Here is a 24827-nt window from a genome sequence, read left to right as displayed (position 1 = left end):
TTTCCCAGCCGTATCGAGGTCCGTACGTAGTAGAGAAAGTAGAAGGTGTAAACTGTTTGCTAAGAATTAATAATAAGGGTAAAGTTATTCAAGTATATAAAAAATTGAAACTGTACATAGGCTAAGTCACACCACAGTACTAGACACATGGCTCTTATTTCGACCATGGTAGATCACACGCCCATCTACCCCAATGGTTTTTTTTTGGACCTAGCGAAGACTGATGGTAGAGTTAATTAAAATAATCTGCCAAGCCTCGTGCAAAATGTTATGGGGAGTACAGAAATTTTAACCTAATAATGAAAGAGCCTAGGAACATCGGTACGCAGCTTGCAGTGCACACGACTGGACAGTGCCTGTCATTAGGTCATGAGAAGCAAGGACATGACCTATAAGTATTCTCGCAGCCTAGAGTAACTACACCCTGAATATGTGATGAAAAACCCTGTAACATGAATAGACAATTCAACTCCACAATAACTCAACACCTTTTAGAAGACACAACATCGGTGAACACCCTGTAAAAGGATACGTAATATCGCATAATACCTGCTACATAATGACACAATTGATAACTCATGCGAATGCATCACACTCCCAATGAATGAATGACCTTACAGATAAAACATGAATGAGAGATAAGTCAAGACCACAGCTGTGTTAGTAAACAAAGCTAGAGCGAGATAAGACTGTGTGGAGCAACCCACTGTATAATCTTGCCAAACCAGGCAGCTAGGTTAAACACCTATGAAGGAAACGAAACAGAGTATACCCTACGTGGCCGAACTCTCCAAAGAAAAACCCAGTTACATTCTTATCGATCTGAATGAACAGTAACATGCGCTATCACTAGCGACCGAATAACTGAGTATAATATTACTACTCCTGCAATTGAAGATTTATGTTCTCTCGCAAACATCACAGACAAACACACACTACTCATTAACCCAAACAAACCACACCTGATTCAAACAAGTTACTTGAACACTGATATTATAGTATACCTCGTCTGTTACATTGAAAGGACGAGATGAACCTGAGAGAAAACGCCTTGCCTGTAACTCTTATGATAAGGGCAAGATGCACACAAAAGAGATACGCCTATTACCGTTACCCCTCACAACATATAATCACAAAGATCTCTGAGTGTTACCCACACATTAACTCCAACAGAAACCCCCACTCGTGGTAATCCATTTTCATAATGCAGTACCCACCAAATTCTTTTCTCGAGTCCGTTGAACTCAAATTCACCCTTTACAAGGCTATTGAATAAAATCAAAAATTTTGAGCAAGAACATTTTATGGCATCTGTGAGGTAACATTCTAATACTCAAATTACGGTAACGCTACCCTTGGGCCGGGAACGCCCATCTCCTTGCAAGGATGTTGAGTATCAGAAGGTGAGCTATTCCTGGGACGAAAGTCGCCACCTTATAGGGTTAGACACCCTAAGTCCACATGACTATTTAACGCTCAAAAATGATACCGTAAGTCCTATATCGGACATTGTTGTGATGAGATGTGGCATCTCAACCTCGTAGTGCAGTATGTCTTCACACAACTATCTAACACGACAGGCAGGGAGTATATAGTAGACTATATGTGTTCAACTGAACAATGCGGAGATGAAATGTAGAATGTCAACCTCACAGTGGAGCTAACTCTCACCGAAGGTTAGACAATATTAAGACAGTGTTGTGTCAACACTGCAAGACAGCAAGAGATGTCGAATCTGACTCATGCTCTTGTTCTAATTCTGTAAGAACCGGCAAAAGACACAAATTTGTGCAATCATATTAAAAAGGGCAATAGTATATAAGGAATAGGTGTATATGTATTTTGAGTATTCAGTCCAAAGGTTGGTTGGATCCTCAACAGATCCACCGTTAACTATCATAGATGACCTAAGTGTCGCTGAAGAGGGATACCAGAGAATAAAGAGTGAGACAGTTTCTCATTGCTTTCCTCAATTCTGGAAATAGGCAATGCACAGAGGGAAAGGTAACAGACATGGAAGACAAAGGGAATAACAGAGGATTAATAAACCTAGATTAATCAACGTAGTAGGTATAGGAACCAAAACACTTTCGGCACGTTAACTAAGTTAACGAAAGAGCAGATATCGATGCTCAGGATTGCAAATGCACAGATGGTCATAGTCAGATCAATGCTGCAGTCCATGAACAGTACACTATATGACGTCACTAGAAACGAGTTGAAACTTAAGTCAGAACCTTGAGCAAATTAGAAAATTTATTAAAAACGAAACAGAACAAATAGAACAGGCACACGCCCGACTCAGTCTTGAGATTAGTACTAACCAACATTTAATAGAAATTGAGGACTTATTAGTCCATTTAAATGATAACCTCAGCTATTACACATGCTCAGATAGGAATATTTCATGTACAAATTTTAAGCCCTGCAGAAATAATTAAAGCTTATAAGAAGGCGCTAGGACAAATTCCCCAAAAGATGACCCTGCCATTTGAATTGCGCACAACTCACGAGTAATTAATTTATAAGATAGCCAAGTTACAGGCTTTCATCAACCAACATGTGTTAGTGTATGTGGTCTCTACTCCTCTCAGTGATGAAAAGAATTTTAAAGTGTACACAATTCTTCCTTTCCCGACTCCCATAACAAGTGAAAACCACCAATTTGTAATTATAAGACCCACAGCAGACTTTATTTTAATAAGTGAAGAACAACAATTGTATACTTATTTAACTAAGGATCAAATGCAAAATAGGAAAACAATCACAGACGATAAAAGAGTATGCCCATTAGAATTTCCTTTAAAAATTACTCATGGAGAAAAAGATTGTATTTTGACTTTGCTAACTGGCATTAATTCAATGCCACCAAACTGTCCCAAAGATATAGTGCAAATTCAACAACTATTATGGTTAACAATTGATGTCAACAAATATTTTTATGTAGTACCAGAGCCAACCAAATTAACGGTGGATTGTCAGGAAACACGTGATATAATATTACAAAGAGTAGGTATCCCTACGTTTTATGAAACTTGCACTGCCTATGGGCCAAACATAAAACTGAAATCTTCATCTAAGGTGCATACTACCAACAGAAAATATGTTATTCCTGATATTTTTCTGACATATGAATGTTGTGAGTATTTAAATGTAAACTTCAAATTGCAAGATTTAGACTTGAAGGAAACTCCCTTACATATTATCCTTACACATGAAAATGACCTCAGATATGCTAATAGAAGGTAGAAGATTTTGAAAAGTTCATTACGGAAAAGGAAAAGGAAAAGGAAAAGGAAATGCAATTCAACCATTTGTATTCATATTTCAACATATATAAGACCATTGTTCGGACAGTTGTAGCGATAGTTGTGTTACTTGCAATTTTGAATTGTTGCAAATGTTGTCCATGTTTTCTAGGTCCCACATACAAAAAGTATTGGAGAGATACCTCTGCATGTTGCACAAAAATCTGTTTCAAACAAAAGATTATTAACGAAAGCAAGGTTATAGCTAAACGTTCAGATGATGACTCGGTAGTACATTTTAACAGAACACGACCAGTAACAGGTTGCGTCAGTATTCATGAAGTAGAAAGTGAAGATGACACTTTAGAGCAAGTGCAAACATCCCGTGGTATGAAATCACGTACCCGACTATAGAACGAAAATGAACATAATTTTAGAGAATAGGAATCTCATACTCGCAGACAGAATAAGTGAGTAGCACATGAATGAGTGGTGTCACACCATGACAGAAAGTGGTGAGAAATGCCTACGTCGAGTGGACACAGACACTTCTTTTCTGAAGGGGGGAAGTGTTGTGTCGCTGACACAGCACCGCACAGCCTGTACACGATTGAGCAAATGGTCCGACCTAGAGTTGAACCAAAACCTCCCAGTACGAAGAGTAATGTAAAATAAGAGTCAAAAAGTCAAAAAAGAGGAAACTCAATCCAAGTGTATCTCGCAATTCAGTAGTGAAAATGCCAGGTCCAAGAATTTAAAGTGTCGGGATAATATAATTACATAGGGAAATAATTTTAAGACATATACTGGAAATAGCAAGACAATGCAGCTTTGAAAAGTCGAAACCAGCTAGGCATGGTAAAACATTGGGATACACGACAGGATGTTTGTAACTTCCTTATCACGGTGTGCACACGGTCAAAGGACAACAGAACTTAGAGGACACACGTAGATGGAAAGATTCAGATATTCCAAGCTTCTGTAACAATCATTAGGGAGGGGATGTTACTGACCAATAGGAAAACAACAATCAGAATCATGAGGTCAAAGTCGACGTAACTTAAGGAGGTAACAAAAGATTAGGAAGTCAGTCGGGAACAGAAGTCAGTGGGAACAGAAGTTGGGAGCAGAAGTCGGGAACAGAGCCGGAGCAGGGAAGACCAGCGGGACAGTAAGCCGGTCAGGCATCGTGACGGTAATCAAGTAAGAGCTCGGAGTCAGAAACTAACAGTCAGGGAATCGGTGATCATAAGTCACTGTTGAAAAGTATTCTTAAGGCAGTTTGGCGGGAAATCATCTAAACTAGGACGATAGAGTAGAGGGTCGGAACAACACTTGAGCGGGTTAGTCAATACCGCGAGTATGAAAGGGAATCCTTTCAGGTAGCGGCACAAGTAATTGGGCAAGGATCCGATCCTCACAATCATACAGCTGCAGTATAAAGACACTTATTAAGAGGAAGTGACTGTAAAGGAACATTGGCCATTCTTACTGAGGACGAGTTGAAGGTCTCTGGAAAAGACCATCAGGTAGTTCACTAATCCTTACAGGAACAATATAAGAGAAAGCTCACGTAAAAGGTGTGGAGCATTCAGGTCATAGACTCGAGCGGGAATAAAGAACAATACCGACGGCAGTGCAGACAAATGGGAAGAGGTAACCACGGAAGGAGTACATCCAGTACAGCTACCGAGTCCAACACCCGGGAAACCATACAGACATTAATGCTTAAGAGGCTACAGAGCTGCATTTTCTTGGGTTGAAGTGTGTGAAGCATCTGATGTTAGTGAGTGTTAAAAGGTGCTAGTAACCACGTGAAACGAAGAAAGAAGACATCGTGGAAGCCATCTTTCATCTCGGAAGATAAGTATTCGCTAGTATTAATTGAAGTGAAGATAGGAAACCAAAGACTGTGTAATTAGCTGTGTGTAGAGTAGGAAGTTCCCTAGCAGCAAGATGAATCTTTACCACTTGTATATATTTGTATATTTTTGTATATTTGTGTACAGTAAAATTTCAGACAAATTTCAATATATTCTATTTGGCATTAAGCCACCTTAATTGGTGTTATTACTGTAGAAGCACTAGTGCATTAGAACCCAATCAAGTCCCCAGCCTGTTAGTTCATAGGATATGACAATTGGTAGTCACACTCACAGCCGGCTGGGAGGCTGCACCCAGCGGGTCACCCCTTATGCAGTCGAAAAACTAAGATTACCAAAACTTTGATTTGGAACCTGGAATGTTCGTACCCTACTTGATTTGAAAGACAATAACAGACCTGACAGAAGAACAGCGCTTGTCACCCATGAGCATGGACGAATGAACATTGATATTGCGAAGGTAAACTTACAGAGTTCAGCTCAGGCTACACAATCTTCTGGAAGGGAAAAGATGAGGGAGAACACCACATTCATGGTGTGGGATTAGCTGTGAAGACCACATTGGTGAATGATTATCAGCTAAATCCAACCGCTGTCAGTGAGAGAATTATAACTTTCCGAATCACACTCTCTGGATCCAAATCTATGATACTATGAATCTATGATACTCATCTCCACATATGCTCCCACCTTGGATACTGATGTAGAAGCTAAAGACCAATTCTACAACCTGCTGAGCACTACCATCACCAAAGTACCACCGAAAGACAAACACTTACTACTTGGCGATTTCAACGCCAGAGTTGGTCACCAATTATGGGGCAGTGTGATGGGAAAACATGGACTTGGCAACTGTAATGCCAATGGTCTACTGCTTCTTGGTTTATGTGCTGAACACGAGCTCTTCATTTCTAATACTCATTTCCGCCTGCCTAATCGCTACAAGACCACTTGGATGCATCCTCGCTCAAAGCACCGGCACATCCTCAACTATATCATCACCAGGCAATGTGATAAAAAAGATGTCCTTGTTACAAGGATCGCAAGAAACGTCTTGCCAGCACTTTGTCTTTGAATGACTGAACCATGTTAGACAACATTAGCAACACACAATCCCAGCGTACACTGGAACTAGCCACTGCCAAACAAAACAATAAATTCGACCGCCTCCTACTAAAACAGAAACCGAAATCACCTGATTCACTACAGAAGAATGTAATAGTTAACCTCACATACAAGCCACTCAGTGAACCTACTACCTCGGTCTTGAAAAAAGGACTCAACTACGCAGTAGCTCCTAATAGTATACCGGTGGAAGAAATAATTAGCAAAGTTGAAATTGCAATCCAACACCTCCCTACCGAATCTGCAGAGGAGATCAGACAGGATATATCATGTCTACTGAGAACAGCAAAGCCGCCGCCATCCAATTTGACCAAAGAAAAAATTCATGCCCTCAAAACACTATGTCAAGATATGGAAACAACTATCCTACCCGCAGATAAAGGGAATGCTAAGGTGATAATGACACGCACCGACTACACTCAGAAAATAGAACAATTACTCACCGATTCTACACAGAAAAATACGAAACCCTACCAACCGCATTAAGAACAAACTCCATATACTAGTAAAAAATTCCAGTATCCCAGCCGAAAATACAGAAGAAGCTGATATCCTCGGACGCGATACCTCCTAAATTGTACGGCCTTCCTAAAATCCATAAAGAAGGCATACCTCTGCGACCTATCGTGAGCGCTATAGGATCTCCAACGCACGATATAGCCCGTTACCTAACCGGACTATTTCATCCACATACAGGACACACTGAAACCTACGTGAAGGACTCCCGACATTTCATCCAGCTCCTTAAGGACCAATCGGATGAAAGTACGGACTTATTACTAAGTTTTGACGTCACGTCAATTTTAACCAAGGTGCCGCTAACAGAAGTATTTCCGCTATTAGACCAGAAACTTCCAGAAGACCTGTCAACATTAGCTAAAGAATACCTTAACGCCACTTATTTCTACTTCAACGGGGAGTTCTATGAACAGACAGAAGGGGCCACAATGGGGTCGCCACTCTCTCCAATAATAGCAAACATGTATACGGAACACTTTGAACAGAAAGCCTTAGCCACATCTACCCTGAAACCGAAATGTTTTCTCCGTTTTGTGGACGACACATTTGTAATCTGGCCTCATGGGAGCAATAACCTACAGCTATTTCTCGACCATCTCAACTCTATTCACGTAAATATTCAGTTCACCATGGAAATCGCAGCAGACGGAAAACTACCATTCCTGGATGTCCTAGTAAAATGCAACACCAACGGGACTCTGAGTCACGCAGTATACAGGAAACCCACACACACAGACAGGTACCTGCACACCTCGTCTCATCATCACCCATCACAAAAGCAGGCTGTCCTAACATCACTGGTGAACAGGGCCATAGCAATATCAGACGCAGAGCACCTCGAGGAAGAGAAAAAATACCTCACGAGAACCCTCAGGAAAAATGGCTACTCGCTCGATAACATCCGACGAGTCTTTAAAAAATCATACATTAAAAACACTACAGACAGGATCGGCAGGATACTGGACAAATACGTCATAAAAACCATCTATAAACCTCACCGGAAGCTAGCCCATTATCTACCACCAGTAAAAGACACAATAGAATTACAGGCTCCTGGAGTATATCACATTGATGTAGCTGCGGAGCTTGTTATGTTGGTGAAACAAAATGTGTGATCTCCAACCGCCTAAAAGAACATATCCGTCACACCAAGAACAAAAACACAAATATAATCAGTGGTAGCCAAGCATTCCTACGAAACAAGGCATGGAATATCATTTGACAAGACCAAGATCCTAGCAGCTATCCCTTGGAATCTGGAAAGGAAAATCTGCGAGGCTATCGAAATCAAGAAATATCCGAACAATATAAATTTAGAAAAAGTATATAACATCAGTAATTCTTGGATGCCTATCATTCATAGTTTAAGACATATAGACCACAAGATAAATAAGCAGGCCGAAACTCCAATTACGTAACAGCGCGGGCAAGCCCCCACTGCCTGGCTGTGACACATACCTTCCAGAATGCTCATGAGACAGCCAGGGCTTACGTCAGCCAGAAAGGCTAGGATATAAAAGACCAAGGTCAGGGCCACTCTAGTAGTGTGATCACTGACTGGGAGACTGATTACCTCGGATCGAGTAGGGGTATTTCAGTCGCCTTGACAAAGAATACTGCAATGTATTCGAAACGTTGGCAAACTGTACGTGATGTACAGACAAAAACAACACGGTTCAACCCGGAAAATAAACTAAATGAAAGAAATGAAATGTCTGATCAATGATAAACGGGAAGCCGATCTATCCCATCTTCAAGATCCGTCTTCCAATGTAAAGAAATCACTTTTATTGGAACTTAAAAGGAAAATGTCAGGCACAAATTAAGGAAATCAAGAATAACTGGTGGCAACAAAATGCTGAAGAACTGCAAAGACTATGTGATGCCCGTGACCTGCAAAACTTCTATGCTGGCATAAAGGAGATATCGTTCAATTCGATCTTCATCGGGGCCATTGAAGACTGCTGACAACTCCACCATTTTAACTGATAATCGAGAAATTTTAGAGCGTTTGAAGGAACATTTCTCTGCGCTTCTAAATCAAGTCTCCAATGTTGCTGAGGACTTTCTTCATAATGTCCCACAGCAGCCATTCTGGAAGTGGTACAAAATGGGGGTATACCCTTGAAGACTAGACTTTTCACACTCATCCTCTTGATCTGGGAAACTTGAGAAGTACCCGACGACTTGAAGAATGCTACCATCGTCACTATCTCAAGAGAGGCGATCGTAGTGTATGTGGGAACTACCATAGTATATCGCTTTTGTCAACTGCAGGTAAAATTCTCGCAAGAATTCTATTAAACCAGCTCTGAGTTATCTCAGAGAGGATTTTGCCTGAGTCTTAATGTGGTTTCCGAACCTCCAGAGGCACAACAGATACGATCTTCTGTGCTAGACAACTCCAGGAAAAATGCAGAGAGCAACAGCAAACTCTGTATTTAGTTTTCTACGATCTGGAAAAAGCCTTAGATTCAGTACCAAGATCTGCTATGTGGAAAGTACTGAGACAATTTGAATGTCCTAAACGTTATGTGAAATTGGTTCAAGATCTTCATGATGGCATGTCTGGACAGGTTCTTCATGGTAACTCAGTATCGGATTCATTCCCAACACTCATGGATTGAAACAAGGCTGTGTGCATGCTCCTACACTTTTTGCACTGTACATGGCTACCATGCTGCATGAATCATCTGTAAACAACTTAGGCATGGAGATTAAATTTCATTTGGATGGAGGCCTTTTCAATCTGGCAAGACTTTGCTCACAAAGACGTACTCTGGTTATCTAGGTGACAGAACTGAGTATGCAGATGACACCGCATCTCCTGCTCTAACACCTGCAGAACTACAACAGTCAGTCAACTGCTTTTAAACTGCATGCGATCGCTTTGGTCCTGCCATAAATGCGAAAAAACGAATGTACTCGCACAACCTGCCCCAGGATCAACTCTTCCAGAGTTCAGTATCTCCATCTTAGACACAACACTGGAACAGGTTGTCTAAACGGTGTACCTGCGAACAAGACGTTGATAAAAGAACTGGCGCTGCTCATGCAGCAATCGCACGGTTAATGCGCAGAGTCTTAATGAATAACGACCTAAAACTGTATACCAAACTCATGGTGTACAAAGCTGTTGTCACTTCTACGCTGCTGTATGGTTGTGAAACTTGGACACACTATCGCCAAGATATAAAAAAAACTTGAGCGCTTCCACCAACAGAAAATGAGATTCATCCTGAATATTAAGTGGGAGGACTATGTGACCAACACAGCAGTTCTCAACAAAGCGCAGCTAAATAGCATTGAGGCAAAAAAACATCGCTCATCAACCGAGATGGTTAGGCCATGTTCACCGCATGGGTGTTACCAGGCTTCCCCGCCAAATTCTTTATGGTGAACTTTGCTCCGGCAGTAGACCTCATGGAGCCCCTCTTAAGCGTTTTAAGGACCAGCTAAAACACACCATGAAGACAACTGGTATAGATATAGACATGGCAAGAATGTGCTGTGGACCGTTCACTGTGGCAGAACACTACATCCACCGCTGTCAACTTGTTTGAAAGAAAACGCCGCAGACATCAAGCAGCCAAGCGACAAGCAAGAAACCTCCGTCAATTTCAACCCCACCCTCCTCCATCCATTCAGTGTGACTTGTGTGGGTGTATGTTTTATGCCAGGATTGGTCTGTTTAGTCATCGCAAACACATCCATAAACTGAATTGAACTGGTCAATGTATGCAGGAAGAAGTTATATATACTCAGATCGAGTTACAGCCGATGACGATGTTGGCAGTACAAGAGACTAAGCATCACAGTGTCTTGAAGGTGTTTGTATAGTTATCATCAAAAAAATATTTAAGTTAAGGAATAAATCGGGTAATATCCAGTGAATCAGTGCTTATTGGTGAATTCCACTATGCTATTAAGTATCATACACTATGAACTTGCACATCTTTTACACTAAAAGCAAAATTAGCTTATAGTTAAACTTATCACCAAATAAAGCCCAGTATGTGTACTTAAAATAAAATTTTCTAAAAAAATATCAAGTACATTTTCTTTGCAACTCTGATGTTTCTTCCAGGAAATTTGGCTTTTACAGTACGTGCTAAAGCACATGTTCCAGAGCACCCGCCAACCAAGTTCTGTTCAGCATTGTATTTGGCTGGTTCTTAGTAGGTCTTGCTAATTCAGGCTGAACACCAGTGTGCAAAGGTAGCTGCTTAAAATAACACATCAACAAAGGGTACAAACAAAAGCCAATGACATTACCAAGTATTGGCCCGTCGACCATGATACGTTCTGCTAGTATGAAGATGAAGTTCGAATTCAAGAGGCCAAATTGGGGCAAATATTTGTTTATTGGTAGAGGAATTCGGGATTGGGATCATTTATCACGATGTTCAATAAATTTCCAACTTCTTTGAAATCATTTAAGAAAAGACTGGGAAAACAACTGATCTGCAACCTGGATGACAACCCTAAATACAGATCAGTAGTTCCAAAGTTGGCTCATAATTTCAAATCTTACCTTGTTGGAAGCGTTAATTTCCTATGCTGAAGATGGTTTCTCCGAGGAGGATTTTATCTCAAGCAACACTGCTGTGGTAAGTACAGTGTAAGTACAAGTAATTTTCTAGGAAAATAACAGTCCAATCACCTTGGACATGTCATAAGGTAAAACTTCACTCTTACTTCCAACTTTTCACTTAAGGTTTTAAGAGGTAAAAATAACAGGAGAGTTTAAAATATACAGTAATTTGCACTGCAAAATTTGCTAAATTGTGCCAGTATGAAATTTGATCATTTTACCAATTTTTATATTAATTAAACACTTGAGGTAATAGTCATTAATTAATAATTAAACCAGATACAGTGGAACCTTGGTTATCCGTTCCCGGAAACTCTGTTTTCCCGGATTATTTATTCAAATTATATGGTCCCGTGAACATCCTAATTAAATCGAGTTGTAAAAATCCTGCACTATCCGTTCCTCAATAGAGCATGTCAAAAATGTCAAAAACATATCAGATCTTGAGAGAATTTGTCACACTGACGATGCGTCACCTCGTAAACTGCAGACCTTCGGGCGGAGCAGCGGTCGCTTGGTAAGCCAAGGCCCATTAGGGTTGTAGTTTGGTTTGTTTTAGAGGTGTTTTTTAGATTATAATTATATGCATTTAATTATTGTGATTTCTGGCCATATTGTTGATGGTTTTAATTTGTTCCCGGATTTTCCGTTTCCTTGTATCTTACATTTTTTCCTGTAGTCCCCCCAAAATCGGAGAATCGAGGTTCCACTGTACTGCATAATATCAAAATCCTACCACTATTCAATTTTTCATAAATCTTACAGTACATTATTTTTCAAGAATAAATGTGGTAATTTTCTCACCTTCCAGCAACTCCAGACTAGCTCCACCTCCAGTGCTGACATGACTCACTTTGTCCTCTGTATCCCACTTGGCACAACAAGTGGCAGTGTCACCTCCACCAATAATAGTGATAGCTCCCCTTTTGGTAGCTTCAACCACTGCATCCATCACACTTTTAGTGCCTGAAGCAAAGTTTTCAAACTCGAAAACACCCATGGGTCTAAAACAAGTATGGGAGATAAAAAATTATTATTTCTTTCAAACAACTTAAGGAAAGGACTGACAAGTAATTTGTACTACAATTCTGACATTTTTATGTGAAACCTGATTAATTTCCAGATGACAAAATCTTATGTCAATCAAAAAACATTGAAAAGAGGTCTGAACACACAAGTGCAGAAGCTTTCAGCAAAGGAATGTATTGTCTGCAGCCAGAACAGATTTTCCTACTCAGGGAAATTTTGAGAAGCAGGCACAATACATCTCAGTATCAACCAACCAAACAATGAAATTTATGGCTTTTCTTCTTCTTAGCGAATGGGTCGCTTAGGACCATGCAGAATCAACACTTTCTAGCCATCCTGTTGGCCCAGTATTCCTCCATGCGTAACGATTCGATCTGTTTTTGTTGCTCTGACCATGTACGTTGTGTAGTCTTCTCTTCTTCCTCGAAACCCAGTGTGCGAGTGATTTTCCTGATTTAATTCCAGTCAGTAGGTTTGGTGATCCTAATGCCTTCAGGTCTTTTTCTGTAAGCTTGTACCAATTACATGTTATAAATCTCATTATGATAACCGTATTGGAGTTCAGAATGTAAAAGTTTCAAACAGATTTATTAAAAACCACCATTCCAATACTCTACAATCCTTATATTTAGGATACAATTGTTACATAGATGTTCAAGTGGCACATGTTTTGCTTAACTTAGTAAGCATCTTCAGCCACATGTAATCATAGTTAGGCCAGTGCCCTGAACCAGGTTCCTCATTAAGATCTAATTACCTGCAATAGTACAAAGTCGAAAAGACATAAAAATCTGATCTGTGGAGTAGGCGAAGCTTAAATATAACTAAGATACAATTAATGAACTTGTCATAATATCATATATACATACAATAAAATACTAGTATAACATCTAAATGGTACAAGTTGATTATATGTAGAGGAATCAAATTTTTAAAAGTTATAACATTACATTGGTTTGTACAAAATTTATTAATATTAATGAAGCGTGGATTAATTAAAATATCAAAATTAAAATCTTTGAAGTTGAAGGAAATGAGAGTCAGGAACTTAGAAATCACAGTAGAGTTGTTAGTTGGACATCAAGTAATTGCATAACAGAGTTAAAAGGCGCTTGAAAAGCGTCAAAGTATGGAAGTGTTGTTCCACTTTCTGTGCAGTGGACATTAGTCGTAAGCTATCTTACGTAGATTCAACATAATGGGAGTTCAATTAAACCTTAGATGTGAAAAATCGCAATGTGACGTGTGTTGAAGGCTGAAATGTAAAGGAAATAAGTGTACGCTATCGGAACATAGGGAATATTCTACTAATGAGCAGAAGTTTAACACCATTTACCCTTCATGTTGAAGAGAGGTGACTGGCCTCATTGGCTGCTTGAGAAGGTCTGGCAGTTTTTATTCTACTACTTTTTGTGTTGTAGGGGTGTGCCTGTAAAGGTGGAGAGTGAGTCAGGAGAGGAGGAAGAGGGGGGGGGGGGGGGGGGGGTGTAGGCGGAACTTTGAGAACATTAGAGGCAGGTGGAGGGGAAGTAGTGTGAGCAGGTGACATGGCAGCTGCTACTATTGTGGTAGGGAAGTTGTTTACAGGTTTATATTTGAATATTTTCATAAAATTATTGGTATTTATATTAAACGCAGTGACTAAATTAGGGTTTTGTTTGATTAACAGACTATTTCTTTCCAAAACATTGCTTAAATTACTGTTGGTATTGTAACGGTGATCCAAAAGAATGTAGGCGTTTTTGAACCTACTTTTGTTAACACACTTTAAAATTTGAAGATCCTGTTCAATCATGGTGAAGTTGTGCCCAATATCCCTCATATGATTGGCTCATAGCAGACTATTTTCTGTGTTTCAAGGCACTGTAGTGTCCCAAATATCTAGTTTTGAAACTACGTCCAGTTTGCTCAACGTACTAAAAAGTACTTTGAGCACACTTGTGCCCATAGATTCCGGAATTCGAAAATTTATTATGAATTGAGTTTACAGTGTTGGAGTAGAAAAATATGTTACGATTCGTGTTCCGAGTTCTGTATGCGATTTAGACGTCATGCTTCTTCATTGGATTGGTGATACAATATATAGTCAGGTTAGTAAAAGTAAAGGCAGCGAAACTTGCTTTTTTTTTTCTTTCTTTTTCTCAGGAGTTAATTTTGTGGCGATTCTTAGTTTCATTTTACCAATTATTTTATTAAACATATCAAGTTTGTAGCCGTTAAGTTTAACCAATTCTTTAATATAATCAAATTCTTTTTACCTATTAGCATTTGAAAGTGGAATTTTCAAAGCCCTGTGAATTAAGCTACAAAAAGGTTGACTGCTTGTGGGAATGCGGGTGCAGAGAATAGTTCTTTATAGTCAAAGGAGTGGACGAAGGTTTCCTGTAAATTTGAAATACAAATTTATCATTAGCCCTTGTTAAATTTAAGTCTAAGAAATTCAAGGAATTATTAGTTTCATCCTCCTTAGTATACTTGATATTATTGTCGAGGTCATTAAGGAACATTAATATATTATCGCTATTATTTTGATGCTTATCGATGATGGCAAACGTATCATCTACATATCTCAGCCACAATCGAAGTGCACCGAATCTGTTAATTATCCTATTAGTTTCTAAGTTATCCATGAAAATATTAGCAAGAATTCCCAAAATCGGGTCACCCATTGCAAGGCCCTTTTGATGGTAGATTTTATTATTGAATGTGAAAAAGTTATTATTTAGGACAAATTTCAGTAGATAGATAAAATCGTCTATTTCAAACTTACGTAAGTTCATGATCCAACAGAGACGATCTGCAGGTAATTATAATACGCAGATGAGACCACACAGAAACGACATGAGGTTTAATATTATTGTGTAATATCACGCAACAATGTGCGCTTTTTAACCCCTTGACTACGAATTTGATTTGCTTCACCATAACACTGAATACTTATTTAAAATGGAGGCTGCAATACAGAATGTCCCATGCGACAAAGAACATGACATAAATCAAACAATTCACTACATAAATCATTGAAATCTTGTGAACATGTTTTAAAATGTTTATTAGACACTGTTAACTCTTGAAACAAGAAGGAAGGTGTAAAGATACTTCACATTTCTTGCATTCCCAGGTTGTTTCGCTGCGTTTTCCTTGTGAAGTACAAACTTTGCAGGCCTTAGCTGGATGAAGCTTCTTTGCTGTGGGAGGAATATGTCTTGGGAAGTTTGCCCATGTCTTTACCTGCAGTCTAGCTGGACAATCGCCATTCAAAACCCTTCCTCTTCCTTTATAACCGGGCAAAGTTACAGACTGAAGAATCTGATCTGCCAAGTCCAAGCGAAACTCTGTGAACTGTCCTTTTTTGTTTAGTATCTTGGAATGGATGACAGGTGTTTAGTAGAGTGATATCAAACATGTAGAAGAAATTTTTTTTGTAGCCTTTCATAAATTTTCTCATAATTGGAAAGCAGGCAAGTAGTTGATCCTGCTTGTCCATCCCTCCCATTCCCTTGTTGTATTCAAGGACAATTTTCAGCTTCTTGACAGTTTCTCCTTTTGTGACTTGATCCTTGCTATTTCCTCTCTTCCTCTCTCTTTTCTGTGTGTCCACGATTTCAACACTTGCATGCTTTGAAGATAACATGTAACCGTTCTTGCAGTCAAGCCATTTTATAGCTAGTACACCGTGACTTGACCTTCAGTCTGCTTCACCTTTCTTCAGTTGTTTCTTGACTAAATCCTTGGGCATCATCTTCCTGTTTTTTCTTACAGTTCCTACAGCATTTGTGTTCCTATCACGAAATTCCACAAACAGCTTAGGTGATGAATACCAATTATCTAAGAACAGGGCATATCCCTTGTCCAAGATAGGCTCTGCCAACTCCAGGACTACACTTTCACTTGCAGTCATCCCACTTGCCACAACTAAATCATTCCCAGTATAAATTTTAAATAATAACCTGAATTTGATTTGCATAATTTATGAAACTTTATCCCAAATCTAGCATGCTTGGAAGGATTGAACTGCACATATGATAAACGTCCTGTGAATTTAGACTCATCAATTGCTACATTTTCCTGTGGCACATGAACTGGAATCGGCTATTCAAGTATTCCACAACAGTTCTAACTTTCATTAGTTTATCACTAGTATCTCCTATAGTATTTTCTCGAAAGTGAAGAAATATGGAAACGAGTATGAAGCGTACAAACGGCATTGTTTTGCTAAAAACAGGAGTTTCAATAATACTCCTCTTTGACCAGTACATTTTTACACAGGACTTTTTTACTTGTGACATAATAATACATAGCGCAAAATAAGCCTTCAATTCATCATTGCACGTGTCGAACCACTTATCATCATAAAGTTTCTTTTCATAATCTGGGTTTTCTAAGCACTGTTTAGTGTATCTGCTCGTTTCTGTTGTAATCATAGTCCAGAATTCGTCAGTCAGAACACACGCTAGAACGTCTAGCGCTGAAGGTATCTCGCCCAAATTACGAGTAATTACGGCACTGAGAGATGATACATCACTAAATTTACAAATATCTGGTACATTGTCTTCATCCTTCCAATTCCAGTCACTTTCAACTGATCGTGTTCCAGCATCAATATTGCGTCTTTGCGATGTGGATGGCTGAGCTACATCTAACACTTTGTCGGAGCCTACATCACTTTCCGACGAAGATTCATTACTTTCGTAAACAATAAATTCCTCTTCATCGCCTTCAGATTCACATGACACTTCACTCTCGCCACTTTCACATAAATAATTACTTATATCAAGCTGAGACAAATGTTTATTGCTGCGCGCGGCCATCTTGGTATGGAACTACTGTAGTGGAAGATATTCCACCGTATTTTCAAAGATTGCAGCAATTTAAATGCTTAGATGTGGATATTCTTTTAGTAGGAGGTCTTAGAAGGTTTACAGAATAGCACGCAAGTGCCATCCATGAGTGACATGCCGAACTATGACCTCAAACAAGCGGGAAAGTTCATCACGTCGGAGAGACGTGGTTCGGCTGTTTGGTCAAGTGGGGGACCACGTCTCCAAGACGATGTTAGTCGTCAAGTGGTTAAGATGTCAGAGCGTCAGCAGTAGGATGGAGTTCCCAGCATGAACAATAAGGGAGACGAAGCCACGCCAACCACTTCACTTGTAGCGTCTGATGCCATCATCTTTATAAGAAATAGGGGGAAAGTCAGGCTGGAGGGAAATAAAACTCGACGGATATCTCCGCCCACAGGGGGGATATCGGGATTCTAAAACAATAGTCGGAATGAGCACAATTTTTGAACAATTTTATATGCCACAAGAAGACATTCATAATCTCTGTGAATTAATGAGCATTTATCTCAAGCACGGTGAGAGAATTTCCATTCCGTGAGAGCAATTTCAAGTGGACCTCCCAGGGAGAATCTTGCGTGCGTGGGTAAATCACTTCAATAAATACTGCACGCTTGGGACGCGGAGAGCATTCTGTGTGTGCAACGCTGCCTGCAAGGTGTACCTGTGTGTCAGAAGCTCAACGATAGAAGACAGCATTCATCTTAATGCATTGCAGTTAGAGAGACTTCTGTGTCTGAGTGACGAGTAAGTAGCAATCTTGTAAATGTTGATCTAAATTTTGAAAATGAACTGGTTTATATGATTTTAGTTAGAAATATTTCTTTGCCGCTATTACGCTACATAGAGTTGTGTATACTATAGTCTGATGCTAATGTGTTCTAAGCCGGTGTAGGCTCGGAGTAACAGTATCACTTCAATTGCTTTAGAATAATCTATGTCATACTGCAAGTTTATTTGTATATTTGTAAGTTTGCATGCACTGTGTCATAAATAACAGTTCATATGATAGGCAAGGTAGCTACAAGGTAGGCGCTTCAAGGCAAGATAGGGACATATGCATGTAACAAATTATGTATAATAATACGGCATTTCCTTACGGTTGTCTTACGTCAAGAATTCGCCTGCCAGTGCTAATTCATCACGCTGGGTGCCTGTGGCACGTGCGGCTCCACGAGAACATCCTTTGCCGCTGAGAGACAACGATTCAGGACCCGCTGGCGGTGCGCATTAGTCCAGTCCTGACAATATAAGCAGCTAGAAGACGGCTATCGAGTTTGAGCGTGGTTGGTCAACCCAGTCCCACCATTCATCGGTATGAAGTTCCAGTTGAAGAATGGAGGCCATCGTGATGGTGCTGAGCACAAACCCAGGACTGCTATCTTCGACCACCCGCACTAACATGGATCACTAAACTCATCTCCGCCCAGGAGAGCCGCTAAGTGTAACCACAGATGAAGGTCCGACAAAATCTAATGTATAAGCATGGGGCAGAATAGGTAGCTTCGCAAAAATTGTAAATAAGATTTAACGCGTGTAAGGTGCACATATAAGAATCTTTTATGCCAGTCAGGCCTTTGTAAATAAGTTATACTCAGGACAAATTTATGCATGACTAAGGGTGGATTAGGGTTTGTTTGTTATATTCTTGTATTGCCGTTTCACTTGTGTCTTAGTTTGTGGGGACATTATCTTTGATTTGATGAAGGGATGGTTATTAGATAATCCATTGAAGGACTTGTGCAGTCTATGAAGTTGTATAGGCAGACCTTGTGTCTTAGGGCTTAGTTCGAAATGCATGAGGCATGATTACACTTAAGTTTCTTTAATGCAGCTCGGGACCTTGCACGGAAATCGAGCTGCGAGAGGCAAGAGGTATCTGTGTGTTAAGCCTAGGGACGATAAGAGGTAACAAAGCCCTAAATCACGTGAATGATGCGAGTCGAAGCATTGATGTGATATGGAATGGCTGAGAGAGAGCCATGTGAAAGAATATGTGGGCGAGCAGGTTAATGCATGGATAAATAAAAGTACAAAGGCTCTGAGTAGAGATCAATTTATGAATTAATTAGGGCGCTGGGATTCGCACCAGATATAATGAGAATATGTGTGATAGTTTCACGTCTGTGATTTAATTGAGAGGACTTAACGTTTCGGTCCATTGTTTAAGGTTTATATTTATGAATGTAGTTTTGAAGTCACCTCTCCCTCATCCCCGGCGGGGTCATAAATCACTTAAGAAATCCAAGATGGCGCTCAGCCCGCTGCATTGTCCCCTGGCCTTGCCAAAAAGAGAAGTTTTCTAACGTCATTTTTTTGGGTGGAGTGCTCTCCTTGTCTGAGCAAATAAAGAGGTCACTGTCACCATGATGAAGTTTAACCTGATTTCAACCGGCTTTTAAAGGAGAAACAGACCCACCTTTGTTGTAACCTTATCACAAGTAGAGGGGATTCCATACTACGTCCGTGCTTTGTAAACTGATTGTTTGCGTATTTTAATGTAATTTGAGATATCGTATGTCTTTTCAAGGAGTCAGGGGTTCGCGTGTCCGACGCCCTGATGTGTGTGCGTTGCATACCTAGCATTAAGATTGCATGTGATAGTTAAACTGTCCCGTAGTATAGCGTAAAGATGTTTAGTGATAGGGATTTATTAAGATTATATGTGCGAAGCCAATCCCTTTCTGATCCATTCTGTTTTCCTTGTTGAGATAAGGACTTAACAGTAAGAAGATGTCTGCACCTTGTCGAGACATGGGAAACGGATACCATAATAGTTCAGAGGACGAAGATTAGAATTTTTCCCTCAGGAATTTGAGAGACGAGCAGGATGCCACATCGAGGCTCTTTTTATTATTTGATTAAAAAAATCGAACTCATGTAAATTCCTTTTTTTTAAATTTTAAATATGTGATATTCATCTCTCACTTTGTAATAAAAATTTGTTATTTGATTTTAAACTTCAAGCAACTAACAGCTATTTCATTTTAATAATAATTTGAGGTAGTTATACCTGAAGGATCCTTTCCTCTTCTCTTAATTTCTTTACAGATCTACTTTACCCACTTGTTTATATGGCTGAGTTACCGGAGCTGCAGAAGAGGAGTTACGATTCAGGTAAGCTATGTGCCAGGATTACCCACAGTCTGGTGAATAAGTATTTCCACTATAACGCATCTGATCGTTGCTTGATTGCAATCAGATCGTTGTAGGGCACAATACTAATAGTTTCATTTATAGGTATATTTGAATACATGTTGGTGATGTCATACAAAACCATTACATGATTGTGTTGTAGACAGTTTTCACAAAAAACAACAGAATTTTTCACATAAGCATCATTATTAAATTTAAAGTGTTTGCTCAAGAAATTGTGTATGAGACATTATACGTAGGACTGTTTCTACTATTTATAATAGGGCGCACGGGTACTTCATTTTTATGAATTTTTGGTAAGGCTTTGGTCATTGGTAACTTAGGATTCATTACTGTGAGTTTATGACATTCATGTTCGTGTAAAAGAAAGGTCTAATTTTTCAACAAATTCTTTAGGCCTCATTGGATTTTAGGAATTGAGTCTTTGTTTACAACAGTAAACGTGTTAACAGAAAAGAAGTCTTCAGTTTTTAATGTAATCATCTTTGTTTAGCAACACGGTTATGGAACCTGGAACAGGATGGGCAGCGGTGGTCCTAAATAGACCTGTCCAGCCACAGATGCAGGACCAGATCCCTGAGTAGTAACAGGATCTCAGGAAGGCGACCATCACATATCTGCCGCCAACGTGCAGGTCCAGACTAGAAGTTTCCAGTTTATCCAAACCTGCTTCCGTCATCCTCATTCCATCACCGTTGGGCTTTTAGAGGAACAGTAGGAGAGAATGCCATAGGCATGAGTTTGTTTAAGGAGGACCACAACTTGCCGAGGAGTGACTCACACGCTATGGTCCTGCAGCCATTCACTACGCCACATAGAGCACGAGACATACAGTTTCCAGCACCAGAACTGCCGCAGACTCAGAGTACAATTGAGCTGCACCTTTACAGCCATCCATCTGGCATGACCTCTTCCACCTCCACAGCCATTGGGAACTACGAAATAAGAGGTTCCTCCTTGACCTGCTTTGCTGTTGGGTCAGAACACACTGGATTTCAGTGGCATTTCCTCCAGTGGGGGACCATCACCCAATCCTAAGGAGGTTCCTCTGCCCGAAGCTGTTGGCCTACCTTACAGAGTCCAGTTATTTACCGCCGATCAACACTCGGCGTTAACTGTGTTTACAAGCTGGTTGCCAACCCAGCTACCCCCCCCCCCCCCCCTCCTTTCTCATTCCGGACTTTGGACCGGACAACGGTGGAGTATATATATATCTCAAATAACATGTTCCGACTGACTGACGGATTCTTCGCCACCGAGTCAAAACTACTGGACGTAACGAAATGAAATTTTGGGCATACATTTATATTAGAATGTAGGTGCTCACTAAGGGAGGATATTTTGATATTCTGTCACTAAGGGGGTGAAAATGTGGGTGAATTGTTTAAATGAGTATATGTCTCAAAAACTTAAAAGTTTACAGACCTAAAAATTGTTATTTGGAATCTCCTTTAAAAATAAACACACATTTTCTTTTCAGAAAATCCCATTAAGGGAGGGAGGAGGAGGGTGAATGAAGGTGAAAAAAGGGGTTGAATACCTTTTAAGAGGACATTTATCTCTCAAAAACTTAAGATCTTACAGACAGGAAAATTGGTATTTGGAATCTCCTTTAAAAATAAAGAAACACACATTTTCTTTTCAGAAAATCCCATTAAAGGATGGGGGGACAGGGGGGGTGAATGAAGGTGAAAAAGAGGTTGAATACCTTTCATGAGGATATTTATATCTCAAAAACTGAAGATGTTACAGACATTAAAATTTGTATTTGGAATATCCTTTCAAAGTAAAGAAACACATATTTTTCTGTTTTTGGAAAATCCAATTACTGGGGGCTGAACAGGAGTGACAAAGGGGGGTGAATTTAAAAAAAGACTATATAGATATATATATCTACAGCATATCTCAGAAATGTAACATGTTACAGACATGAAAAATTGGTATTTGGAATCTCCTATAAAAGTAAAAAGACATAGATAATTTGTTTTCTGAAAATTCACTTAAGGGGAATTGAAAAAGGAGGTGAATTTTTAAAATGAGCCTATCTACAGTATATATAAAAAACTTAACATGTTACAGATGTGAAAATTTGTATTTGGAATCTCTCTTAAAAATAGAGAAACATGTAGTTCTTTTGTTTTTGGAAAATTCATTTAGGTGGAGGTGGGGAAAGGACTGATAAAGGGGTTGAATTCTTTTTATGGGAATACTTATATTTAAAAAGCTGAAGGTGCTGCAGACATGAAAATATGTATTCGGAATCTCCTTTAAAAATAAAGGAACATGTATTTTTTTTTTTCCGACTTGCGAGAAGACTGTTTCTCACATGTATAGTTCTATGTTGCATGGTCATCTTAACCCCAAAAGGCAATATCACAAATGTGGTTTAAAAAGAGTTTCTCGGGTAAATGAAACTAAATTTTTTGGTGAGTTTTTATACTTTAGAGATAATACAGTGACAAGGAACGATTACTTTTATCAAAATTATGGAATCCATGCGAGCGATGCTGCGGGTAACTGCTAGTCGATTCATAATCAGATACTGCGCAGTCTAATTAGTAGACTTTTAATTTATGAAACATCAAGAGAATATTATGATAAGTGGATAACAGTTCGCAGTGAAGATTTTAACATTACCTTTTAAGAGCATGAAAATTATCTTAATAAGAACATTTCAACATTCATACCATCATTCTTGCTTCAATTTTAAATATTTTAATCTATGATATGTACACGTCAATTTTTAGCAATCTACTGAAGATGATTCAATTAGAATTGAAACATTCATAGATGTGACAAATGTGAAAATTAAGTTTTTAAAATTCACATTATACTATAATGTATTGAGAATATGGTTTAATAATAAATCATCAACAATGCGCAGTTACCTACATATGGCAGATAATGCCCACCCTCATCGGAGGGTCTGCTTTACAAGGGCTGCACCCGGCTAGAACTAGCCACACGAAAAAAAAAGAAAATAATCATTGTTATAGTGATTTAAAAATTATTAGTTTAGCTGTTAATATGGAGATATGAAATTTATATTTTGTGGCTGTACAAACATACTGTATTAAATTACTGTATGACTGCTTGAACATATCAGTTAAGTCAGTTGTTTCACGACCTGAACCTGTTTCTATGCAGCCAAGCCTCTCATCTCCTTAACGGTGAGCAGCTGTAGATGGTCACACTCAGGCTGCCATTCCATCCATTATAGTGCTGTGTCAAGGCACACAAACACCTCACTAGCTAACGATCCCGTATCTGGTTCAGTAGCAATGTCGTCATCTTCCAGGTCATCAGTTTTTCCTCTCACACACTGAATGACTCCATAGTCACTGAGAATTTGGAATCCGGGGTCTGAAGAATCACACTTGCCTACATCCTCATGCACTGCATTCGGAACATCAAGGAATTTTCACAATGATGTTTCATGTGAATTCAACTAATACTTGGTCCTTTTCTTCTGGCTCTTCCTCCTGCTGTTCACGGCCCTTTCTTTTTTTAATAATAAATTATAATAATTTTATTGACTTTACATCTCACTAACTACATTTTTACGGTTTTCAAAGAACCAGGGTGCCAGAATTTAGTCCCGCAGATGTTCTTTTACGTGCCATTAAATCTACCAACACGAGGCTGACGTATTTGAGCACCTTCAACCAACGGACTGAGCCAGGATTGAACCTGCCAAGTTGGGGGTCAGAAGGCCAGCTCCTCAACCATCTGAGCCACTCAGTCCAGCCTTTCTTTCTTCTTCCTCTTTCTGTTTCTTCGCATCTTCTTTTGCATTCTGTACCTCCTCCTTGTTGAAATGCCCTTCAATTTGCTCCAAGCTCTTCTTAGTGTGGTAGAATTCATCAAACTTCATGCTTCCACAACTATGTAAGAGATTTCAAAGCAATGTTTTTCTACAACTTCAACTTCTATCAAAAGTTTCCTCAGTCATCTTCTGTACTGGCACTTCATAGTTTCGACAACCAATTGGTCCATTGGTTATACCAAACCTATTACGTTTTGCAGTAGGAAAAGTGTTTGGAAACTTCCATTTTCTCTTTCGAGAAGGATTTCTGTGGGGTGGGTGGTGCTTTATCAATGATTAACAACACCTTACTGCCTTCATTTCTGAGGGCTTTCGATGTTTATATTTTTCTGTTATGAAAACTTCAATGTGCCACTCGGCAAACAGAGCAGCAGTCTTCCAGACCTTGGACTGATTCTTGTGAAAAAAAAAAAGCTTTTTCACATTTTTGAAAGCCCTGGGATTTTTTTATTTGCATATCAACAGACAGAAGGTGTATTTTGCGGTTTTCCCACAGAGTTAGCACAATTTAGCAAGAATACATAGTCTTAATTAATTTTATGACTAGGAACACTAGATTCCCTTTTAGAATCTGAAGTTGTTCCGGGCAAAGCCTACCAAATTAGG

At 39.4% G+C, this 24827-nt stretch overlaps 1 protein-coding gene across 1 annotated transcript in view; it reads right to left on the bottom strand.

The window, feature by feature from the left end:
* The window catches only part of Pgk (phosphoglycerate kinase), a 125457-nt gene that overhangs the window by 6839 nt on the left and 93791 nt on the right, over positions 1-24827 (bottom strand). The window contains exon 7 of the mRNA XM_067135058.2: positions 12174-12373. Within this exon, the coding sequence (XP_066991159.2) occupies positions 12174-12373 (200 nt within the window). The remainder of the gene's footprint in view (positions 1-12173; positions 12374-24827) is intronic.

The sequence above is a fragment of the Anabrus simplex genome, chromosome 1 (genome assembly GCF_040414725.1).
Source record: "Anabrus simplex isolate iqAnaSimp1 chromosome 1, ASM4041472v1, whole genome shotgun sequence".
NCBI lineage: Eukaryota > Metazoa > Arthropoda > Insecta > Orthoptera > Tettigoniidae > Anabrus > Anabrus simplex.
Note: the sequence above shows the minus strand (reverse complement) of the source record. Positions and strands in the feature narration are given on the sequence as shown.